At 47.7% G+C, this 10,917-nt stretch overlaps 1 protein-coding gene across 1 annotated transcript; it reads left to right on the forward strand.

Annotated features, from left to right (window-relative positions):
* The first annotated feature begins 7,659 nt into the window (after nt 1-7,659).
* Nucleotides 7,660-9,346, forward strand: LOC308163021 (beta-2-glycoprotein 1-like). Its single transcript, XM_080537190.1, has 4 exons — nt 7,660-7,776; nt 8,049-8,228; nt 8,847-9,044; nt 9,189-9,346. Exons 2-4 carry the CDS (start codon nt 8,090-8,092, stop codon nt 9,251-9,253), a joined length of 402 nt encoding a protein of 133 aa, XP_080393316.1. The 5' UTR covers nt 7,660-7,776; nt 8,049-8,089; the 3' UTR covers nt 9,254-9,346.
* The last annotated feature ends 1,571 nt before the right edge of the window (nt 9,347-10,917 follow it).

The following is a 10,917-nucleotide window of genomic DNA, read 5'->3' on the forward strand; positions in this document are numbered from 1 at the left end:
TAGTTGATTACATAATTTAGCTACTTCTAGCTACTTTAGGGAGAGCCAACAGCTACTACCATGTTCCTATTGTACATGCTGCCCCTAGGTCAGATCCTGGCGAAATTCAGCATTTCCTTTCACTGCTTCGCCGATGATGTGCAGGTTTACCTTCCCTTAAAATTAACCCAAGGGAAAACCACACTACAGCCCCTGCTTGACTGCCTGACCGAAATAAAGTGCTGGATGTCAGAAAACTTTTTAACCCTCAATGAAAAAAACCCGGAGGTTATTGTTTTTAATTGTGCCCCCCCGGCCCCCCTCGTCGACGCCCTTGGTCCCCTGAGTTCCAAGCTCTCCACCTCAGTTAGGAACCTTGGAGTAATTTTTGATAGTGCTTTTAAATTTGAAAAGCAAGTCAGCTCCGTAGTAAAAAATAGTTTTTATCATCTTAGACTCCTGGCCAAGACAAAGGCCTACCTCTCCCAGAAGAACCTGGAGAGTGTGATACATGCCTTTGTCACTACTAGCCTGGACTACTGTAACGCACTCTACGTGGGGATCGACCAGTCCCTGCTCCGCCGCCTACAACTCGTCCAAAACGCTGCTGCGCGCCTCCTTACGAGGACTAAAAAGTGGGACCACATTAGTCCAATTCTGTGCTCGCTCCACTGGCTGCCTGTGCGTTACCGCATTGATTTTAAATTATCCCTGACCGTTTTTAAAGCACTAAATGGACTGGCCCCCCTTTACCTCTCTGAGCTCTTGCACCGCCACACCCCCTCCAGATCCCTCAGATCAGCAGACCAGCTGCTGCTGGTGGTGCCCAGAACCAGGCTGAAAACCAGGGGGAACAGAGCCTTTTCGGCTGCTGCACCTAAACTCTGGAACAGCCTCCCCCTCCACGTACGGGCCGCTCAGACCCTGGAGATTTTTAAATCCCTCACCCCCTCCCAAACCTTCCCTCCCTCCGTCGTCTCCGCCAACCTTGGCCCCCGCTGCCACCCCAGTGTCACGCGGCCCTGTGCGCCCTGGTATTCAGGTGCCCTCCCTTCAGAAATGCCCGCTTGTTGAAGCACAGAGAAGCCTGATACAGTGAAATGAGGAGAAGACAAACAACTGTTCATCTGTCTGTGAACTGAACATGAATAAAACTGTCTGTCCTATCATTCACTCAGGATGTTTCTATTAAAAAACAACCATTAGAGATTAGAAAACGCATTGGAAGATTCCAATTGAAAAAATGAATAGACCATGATGCATGGTGTTTTCAAATATGTCACAAGGTGTCAGTGTTGCATAGCTGTACTTTTATTGGGTTAGGGTTAGAGAAAGAAAAGAAAAGAGAGAGGAGAAGAAATCCAAAGTTCCCTATCTTAAATGTTTAGGGTTAGGCTTTGGGTTAGCGTTAGGGTTACCCTTTGGGTTAAAACGTTTATTGGGTTAGGGTTAGAGAAAAAAAAGAAAAGAGAGAGGAGAAGAAGTCCAAAGTTCCCTATCTTAAATGTTGCCTGCAAATGAATCGCGTGTGCGCAGCTTATGTCCAATCACAACAATGATTTTGTACAGTTCAGTATAATATTTATTGAAATAATATTCACTCTGTCTTTTAGTTTCACAATCAAAAATCCCTCAAACTGTTCACTCTGTCTCAGCCAGTCTATCGCACTGTCTCAGTCAGCTTAGCTAGCTATCATAGCTCAGCTCATTTACCATAATGGCAAAAAAAAAAAAAAAAAAGGCAATACGTAAATAATTAGTTTGTAAACCTTAGTTAGTTTGTAAACCTTTTTAGCCTTTCAGAATTGCATTTAATGCAAATTAGTTGATTACATCATTTAGCTACTTCTAGCTACTTTAGGGAGAGCCAACAGCTACTACCATGTTCCTATTGTACATGCTGCCCCTAGGTCAGATCCTGGCGAAATTCAGCATTTCCTTTCACTGCTTCGCCGATGACGTGCAGGTTTACCTTCCCTTAAAATTAACCCAAGGGAAAACCACACTACAGCCCCTGCTTGACTGCCTGACCAAAATAAAGTGCTGGATGTCAGAAAACTTTTTAACCCTCAATGAAAAAAAAACTGAGGTTATTGTTTTTAATTGTGCCCCCCCGGCCCCCCTCGTCGACGCCCTTGGTCCCCTGAGTTCCAAGCTCTCCACCTCAGTTAGGAACCTTGGAGTAATTTTTGATAGTGCTTTTAAATTTGAAAAGCAAGTCAGCTCCGTAGTAAAAAATAGTTTTTATCATCTTAGACTCCTGGCCAAGACAAAGGCCTACCTCTCCCAGAAGAACCTGGAGAGTGTGATACATGCCTTTGTCACTACTCGCCTGGACTACTGTAACGCACTCTACGTGGGGATCGACCAGTCCCTGCTCCGCCGCCTACAACTCGTCCAAAACGCGGCTGCGCGCCTCCTTACGAGGACTAAAAAGTGGGACCACATTAGTCCAATTCTGTGCTCGCTCCACTGGCTGCCTGTGCGTTACCGCATTGATTTTAAATTATCCCTGACCGTTTTTAAAGCACTAAATGGACTGGCCCCCCTTTACCTCTCTGAGCTCTTGCACCGCCACACCCCCTCCAGATCCCTCAGATCAGCAGACCAGCTGCTGCTGGTGGTGCCCAGAACCAGGCTGAAAACCAGGGGGAACAGAGCCTTTTCGGCTGCTGCACCTAAACTCTGGAACAGACTCCCCCTCCACGTACGGGCCGCTCAGACCCTGGAGATTTTTAAATCCCTCACCCCCTCCCAAACCTTCCCTCCCTCCGTCGTCTCCGCCAACCTTGGCCCCCGCTGCCACCCCAGTGTCACGCGGCCCTGTGCGCCCTGGTATTCAGGTGCCCTCCCTTCAGAAATGCCCGCTTGTTGAAGCACAGAGAAGCCTGATACAGTGAAATGAGGAGAAGACAAACAACTGTTCATCTGTCTGTGAACTGAACATGAATAAAACTGTCTGTCCTATCATTCACTCAGGATGTTTCTATTAAAAAACAACCATTAGAGATTAGAAAACGCATTGGAAGATTCCAATTGAAAAAATGAATAGACCATGATGCATGGTGTTTTCAAATATGTCACAAGGTGTCAGTGTTGCATAAGAAAAGAAAAGAGAGAGGAGAAGAAATCCTGTGCGTCGCGCCCTACCTAGGCTCAGCTAAGACCCCCAGGAAGAGACAGGCCATCCCCAGGAGGGTGCCACCCCAGTGTCACGCGGCCCTGTACGCAAGAAACTGCACCTCAGCATCGGCAGTCCAGAGAAGAGGCTCAGCTGGCGGGGGCTCAGCTTGGCGGGGGGCTCAGCTAAGACCCCCAGGAAGAGACAGGCCATCCCCAGGAGGGTGCCACCCCAGTGTCACGCGGCCCTGTGCGCCGTGCCCTGCCTACCCCGGACCTCACTGTGATGAGGAGGGCAGGGGCCACCACCTACAGCCGGGGCACCATGAGCGCAGGCAAGATGGGCACTGCCATCGACTCCTGCGAGGCGGAGTCGATGCATTCAGTCTCCAAGCTCTTTGCCTCAAAATGCCTGAGTGCCAAGAGGAGGAGCAGGGTGGCAGAAACCCAGGGCGTACGCAAGAAACTGCACCTCAGCATCGGCAGTCCAGAGAAGAGGCTCAGCTGGCGGGGGCTCAGCTTGGCGGGGGGCTCAGCTAAGACCCCCAGGAAGAGACAGGCCACCCCCAGGAGGGTGCAGAAAGCTACGACCCCCTCCCGAAGGAAAGACTCCTCCAAAGCCATCAGGGAATCTGCTCTGACGGTGCTGACGGAGGAGTCTGAGAACTCACCCCTGCTGACAGCCATGACCCCCCGGTCCAAGAGGAAGTCTGCCCAACTGGTCTCCTCGCGAATCAGGAAGCAGCTGAATCTGTTGAGCGATGACCAGGATGTGCTCTCTGACGGAGAGGAAGGCGGTGATGATGTCTGCTTCGTCCCGTCTAAGAAGGACCTGCAGAGCAGCAGTGAGGATGAGGAAGAGAAGCTGGAAGACAGTGATGAAGAGACGGTGGTGAGGAAGAGCAAGCGAGTCTCTGGGTCCCGTACCCCGCGCTCCACGCAGAAGACCTGCGGCCCTGCCAGGACCCCACGCAAGACACCGAGCAAAAAGGCGGCCCCAAGCACTCCCAAGACACCACGCCACGCCACGCCCAGCATTCCCAGTAGAACACTTCCAGCCAGGCAGCCAGGGAACTGTTACGTTCATCTTCGCTAGGGAGAAGAAGAAGTAACAAAATATTACAGGTGTTTAAGTAATAAAGATATTTATTATGGCAATGATAATTTAAAGTCTTAATGGCAAGATAAAAACAGAATTGGAGTTACAACAAATGCTTCAAACAAAAATAAACAATAAACTCATCCAGAGGACAATAATTACAAAAATTACAAAAAGGTCTTTAAAAAGTCTTAGAAAGGTATTGAAATTAACCTCAAGATTCCTGTATATACCCTGATTCAGGTCCAAATGAAAGTGATGGAGAGAGAAGAGACAACCACAGAGATAAATAAACCCTATGACACAGCACATGGGTGTATTACTGTAAAGCGCAATGCAGCATTGTATTTTTCTTTCCTCTTTTATTTTTTTTATAAAGAAATATTTTTCTATATATTTTGTCCTCAAAGTTTTATTTTCTATTTACTGTATTTGATAGAGATCATATTTTTGGTCATACAACTGTAATGTATGTGATGCGCACTGATTTATTGTGGAGAAAAATAAAAAGGTTTTGTTTCAACAGTAAAAAAATAAAAAATAATAATAATCTCTCCTTAAAACACACCTGTTTTCCCTAGCCTTCCCCCCCACCTAGCTATTGGTCCCTGGCTTTTATTATTTTGTGGTTTTTGTTGTAGGTCCCTGGCTCTTATTGTCTTATTGTCTTGTTGTTTTATTGTTTTGGTCCTTTTTGTCTTCTCGTTTGATTTTGCCATGTTTTGTGTTGCATTGTGTTGTGTCCATTGTGCTTGCTTGTTTCCTGCATTTTATCTATTTTTACTGTGAAGCACTTTGGCTCAGCATTGCTGTACGTAAGGTGCTATACAAATAAAGTTGACTTGACTTGACTAGAGGAGTTGGCAACACTGGGTAAAAGGTCTGAGCTGATTCCACAGCTGCGAGCAGCCATGCCTGATGCCATGCATCTAAGCTGTGGCACAATATCGCAATGCATATTTCACAGGGCACCAACAGACCTATTGGGAAAATGACCACGACGGGTTTCTCAAGTGGCCGATACAGACCTTTATTAGCGTTTCCTGTCATTGAGAAACATGTGAGAAATGCTTATGATGTGTTCTGTTGTGTTTTCAATGTTGTAGCAGATTTAAAGATCTCCTCCAAAAGCCACTTTGCAGATCTGCAATGAAATGTGGTCCACGTTAAATGTTTCATTAGATTAGCTAAAACAACATAGCCCCTATAAGGTAAAAACTAAAAAGCGCCACTGTATTACAATGCAACCATACGGTAGGGGTTAATGAACATTCCTCTCACGTAGCCTCAGTGTTGCCAATTTGGCGACTTTGTCACTATATCTGGCGACTTTCCAGACCCCCATGGCGACTTAATTAGTCAGAAGCAACCAGCGACAAATCTAGCTACTTTTTCTGGTCACTTGGAGAATTACTGTAAAACATCCCGAGTTCCACGATTCATGTTACAACCGAGCTCACGAGAGACGAGTAGGCCTACAGTCGCCCAGGAGAAAGCCTGGTGACGCGCGGTTAGCCTACAGAGAGGTTAGCCTACAGAGAGGTTAGCCTACAGTGAGGATAGTCTACAGAGAGGTTAGCCTACAGAGAGGTTAGCCTACAGAGAGGTTAGCCTACAGAGAGGTTAGTCTTCAGAGAGGTTAGCCTACAGTGAGGATAGTCTACAGAGAGGTTAGCCTACAGAGAGGATTTCCGTCTACTCCTCTCTCCCTCAACTAACGCAGCAGACAGATCCCATTGTGACCGCTCTGACCAAGAGCTGCCTGCAAATGAATCGCGTGTGCGCAGCTTATGTCCAATCACAACAATGATTTTGTACAGTTCAGTATAATATTTTTAAAAATAATATTCACTCCGTCTTTTAGTTTCACAATCAAATATCCCTCAAACTGTTCACTCTGTCTCAGTCAGCTTAGCTAGCTATCATAGCTCAGCTCATTTACCATAATGGCAACAACAAAAAAAAGGCAATACGTAAATAATTAGTTTGTAAACCTTAGTTAGTTTGTAAACCTTTTTAGCCTTTCAGAATTGCATTTAATGATTACATCATTTAGCTACTTCTAGCTACTTTAGGGAGAGCCAACAGCTACTACCATGTTCCTATTGTACATGCTGCCCCTAGGTCAGATCCTGGCGAAATTCAGCATTTCCTTTCACTGCTTCGCCGATGACGTGCAGGTTTACCTTCCCTTAAAATTAACCCAAGGGAAAACCACACTACAGCCCCTGCTTGACAGCCTGACCGAAATAAAGTGCTGGATGTCAGAAAACTTTTTAACCCTCAATGAAAAAAAAACTGAGGTTATTGTTTTTAATTGTGCCCCCCCGGCCCCCCTCGTCGACGCCCTTGGTCCCCTGAGTTCCAACCTCTCCACCTCAGTTAGGAACCTTGGAGTAATTTTTGATAGTGCTTTTAAATTTGAAAAGCAAGTCAGCTCCGTAGTAAAAAATAGTTTTTATCATCTTAGACTCCTGGCCAAGACAAAGGCCTACCTCTCCCAGAAGAACCTGGAGAGTGTGATACATGCCTTTGTCACTACTCGCCTGGACTACTGTAACGCACTCTACGTGGGGATCGACCAGTCCCTGCTCCGCCGCCTACAACTCGTCCAAAACGCGGCTGCGCGCCTCCTTACGAGGACTAAAAAGTGGGACCACATTAGTCCAATTCTGTGCTCGCTCCACTGGCTGCCTGTGCGTTACCGCATTGATTTTAAATTATCCCTGACCGTTTTTAAAGCACTAAATGGACTGGCCCCCCTTTACCTCTCTGAGCTCTTGCACCGCCACACCCCCTCCAGATCCCTCAGATCAGCAGACCAGCTGCTGCTGGTGGTGCCCAGAACCAGGCTGAAAACCAGGGGGAACAGAGCCTTTTCGGCTGCTGCACCTAAACTCTGGAACAGCCTCCCCCTCCACGTACGGGCCGCTCAGACCCTGGAGATTTTTAAATCCCTCACCCCCTCCCAAACCTTCCCTCCCTCCGTCGTCTCCGCCAACCTTGGCCCCCGCTGCCACCCCAGTGTCCCGCGGCCCTGTGCGCCGTGCCCTGCCTACCCCGGACCTCACTGTGATGAGGAGGGCAGGGGCCACCACCTACAGCCGGGGCACCATGAGCGCAGGCAAGATGGGCACTGCCATCGACTCCTGCGAGGCGGAGTCGATGCATTCAGTCTCCAAGCTCTTTGCCTCAAAATGCCTGAGTGCCAAGAGGAGGAGCAGGGTGGCAGAAACCCAGGGCGTACGCAAGAAACTGCACCTCAGCATCGGCAGTCCAGAGAAGAGGCTCAGCTGGCGGGGGCTCAGCTTGGCGGGGGGCTCAGCTAAGACCCCCAGGAAGAGACAGGCCATCCCCAGGAGGGTGCCACCCCAGTGTCACGCGGCCCTGTGCGCCGTGCCCTGCAGCTCCCATCCCCAAATATGGAACAATGGTCTACGACAATACGTTGAAAAATGAAATCTTCGAGTATGGCTTCGGTGGGACGTACGACTGTCTGCCACCGTTCGTCCTGTTTGGCAATGTGAGAGGGTCATGCACCGCCCACGGCAACTGGACTGAAGCACCTGAATGTAAAAGTAAGTGTAAATAATTAGTCATGCCTTTTATCTATCAAAGAATACAAAGTCATTGCACTCCTTAAGGGCTCCAATTTGCATGGGCCCAAAAAAGTGGCTATATTAAAAGTAATATTTCTAGTACTGGAAGTACTGCAACTAGCGTACCCAAGCAGGAAAAAGTATACTTAAGTGTACTGAAAATAGATTGCAGGAGTAATTAATATGATTACAATATATTTGTGTGTTTCTACACTTACTTGAAATACACTAAAATACCTCTGCCTCTCCAGTTGTGACCTGCCCTCCTCCGAGGGGCATATGGAACGGTTACATGACCACCAGGGCAAACAGAGAGCACAGCTACAAGGAGAAAGTCAGATACAGCTGCAACCCAAACTTTTCTCTGGTTGGGCCTGTCGAGACTGAGTGTCAGGAGACCGGGGAATGGTCACTGAAGCCAGTCTGCAAGGGTAAGATCATGGATCCTGAGTAACACTTGTTAAGAGGTAGTGCATAAGAATTGTTTTATTGTTTAATTGAACGTATTTGGATAGCTGAGCTAGTTCTGATCTACCGGTCCGTTCACAGTCTGGTCCCTGTAGCAGAACCCTGTTCAGTGCCACAGTGAGGGTTCTACTGTACTTGGTGTCAAGAAAGTTTTTTAACATAGAATAATGTAAAAAATATCATTGGTTTCAAAGCCATGTAGAGTATTTCTTTGCCTGGCTGCTTTATTATTTTAGAGACATTTCTGATACATTTTATATAAACTGGTATCTCAACTATGTCTGCGAAAATATCAATGTCATGCTTACTTAAAGGTCTACACAGCAGACCATACTCATGTATGGATAACATTGCTGCAATATTCTATTTTATGAAAATATATAAAGATTTAGGCTTGTAATACAGACAATGCTGTTCGAGTACAGTCATGTTCATCTGCTAGATGAAGCTATGCTAACCCTCTAGGCTGCTGTGGCAAATGGAATGGCAGGCGTTTCGCAGATGGTGTCACTTCTCGTCAACAGACAACAAAAACAGTTTTGGACCCCTTTTCCAAGATTGTCTTCCTCTTTGGTTTACAGCCCATTGTCCCATTGACGTTAAGAGAGGAACGGTTCTCTACATTGGAAGGAAAGTCTCGGTTAAAGACCTGGAACCCAAACAAATAAATCATTTAGAAATGATATCTTTCTACTGCAAGGACAAGGCCAGAGAGTGTGGCTATCCTGTGTCAACGCAGTGCATCGATGGAAAACTCAACATCCCAGCATGCTTTGATGGTGAGATTTATTCCAGGGGTCCAGTATTCCAGGGTTTCTCACAATTTTGCCTAATCGTAACCATATTTGTGTGTGTGTGTGTGTGTGTGTGTGTGTGTCTGTCTGTGTCTGTGTGTCTGTGTGTGTATGTGATTTCTCTCCTAGAACCTGGATGGGTTCATTTTGACTGGTATTCAGGTGCCCTCCCTTCAGAAATGCCCGCTTGTTGAAGCACAGAGAAGCCTGATACAGTGAAATGAGGAGAAGACAAACAACTGTTCATCTGTCTGTGAACTGAACATGAATAAAACTGTCTGTCCTATCATTCACTCAGGATGTTTCTATTAAAAAACAACCATTAGAGATTAGAAAACGCATTGGAAGATTCCAATTGAAAAAATGAATAGACCATGATGCATGGTGTTTTCAAATATGTCACAAGGTGTCAGTGTTGCATAGCTGTACTTTTATTGGGTTAGGGTTAGAGAAAGAAAATAAAAGAGAGAGGAGAAGAAATCCTGTGCGCCGCGCCCTACCTAGGCTCAGCTAAGACCCCCAGGAAGAGACAGGCCATCCCCAGGAGGGTGCCACCCCAGTGTCACGCGGCCCTGTGCGCCGTGCCCTGCCTACCCCGGACCTCACTGTGATGAGGAGGGCAGGGGCCACCACCTACAGCCGGGGCACCATGAGCGCAGGCAAGATGGGCACTGCCATCGACTCCTGCGAGGCGGAGTCGATGCATTCAGTCTCCAAGCTCTTTGCCTCAAAATGCCTGAGTGCCAAGAGGAGGAGCAGGGTGGCAGAAACCCAGGGCGTACGCAAGAAACTGCACCTAAGCATCGGCAGTCCAGAGAAGAGGCTCAGCTGGCGGGGGCTCAGCTAAGACCCCCAGGAAGAGACAGGCCATCCCCAGGAGGGTGCCACCCCAGTGTCACGCGGCCCTGTACGCAAGAAACTGCACCTCAGCATCGGCAGTCCAGAGAAGAGGCTCAGCTGGCGGGGGCTCAGCTTGGCGGGGGGCTCAGCTAAGACCCCCAGGAAGAGACAGGCCGTCCCCAGGAGGGTGCAGAAAGCTACGACCCCCTCCCGAAGGAAAGACTCCTCCAAAGCCATCAGGGAATCTGCTCTGACGGTGCTGACGGAGGAGTCTGAGAACTCACCCCTGCTGACAGCCATGACCCCCCGGTCCAAGAGGAAGTCTGCCCAACTGGTCTCCTCGCGAATCAGGAAGCAGCTGAATCTGTTGAGCGATGACTAGGATGTGCTCTCTGACGGAGAGGAAGGCGGTGATGATGTCTGCTTCGTCCCGTCTAAGAAGGACCTGCAGAGCAGCAGTGAGGATGAGGAAGAGAAGCTGGAAGACAGTGATGAAGAGACGGTGGTGAGGAAGAGCAAGCGAGTCTCTGGGTCCCGTACCCCGCGCTCCACGCAGAAGACCTGCGGCCCTGCCAGGACCCCACGCAAGACACCGAGCAAAAAGGCGGCCCCAAGCACTCCCAAGACACCACGCCACGCCACGCCCAGCATTCCCAGTAGAACACTTCCAGCCAGGCAGCCAGGGAACTGTTACGTTCATCTTCGCTAGGGAGAAGAAGAAGTAACAAAATATTACAGGTGTTTAAGTAATAAAGATATTTATTACGGCAATGATAATTTAAAGTCTTAATGGCAAGATAAAAACAGAATTGGAGTTACAACAAATGCTTCAAACAAAAATAAACAATAAACTCATCCCGAGGATGGTTCTTTAAACAATAATTACAAAAAGTAAAAATATTGACAAGGTCTTTAAAAAGTCTTAGAAAGGTATTGAAATTAACCTCAAGATTCCTGTATATACCCTGATTCAGGTCCAAATGAAAGTGATGGAGAGAGAAGAGACAACCACAGAGAT

Source organism: Nansenia antarctica (assembly GCF_963989245.1).
Source record: "Nansenia antarctica genome assembly, chromosome: 7".
Taxonomy (NCBI): Eukaryota; Metazoa; Chordata; class Actinopteri; order Argentiniformes; family Microstomatidae; genus Nansenia; species Nansenia antarctica.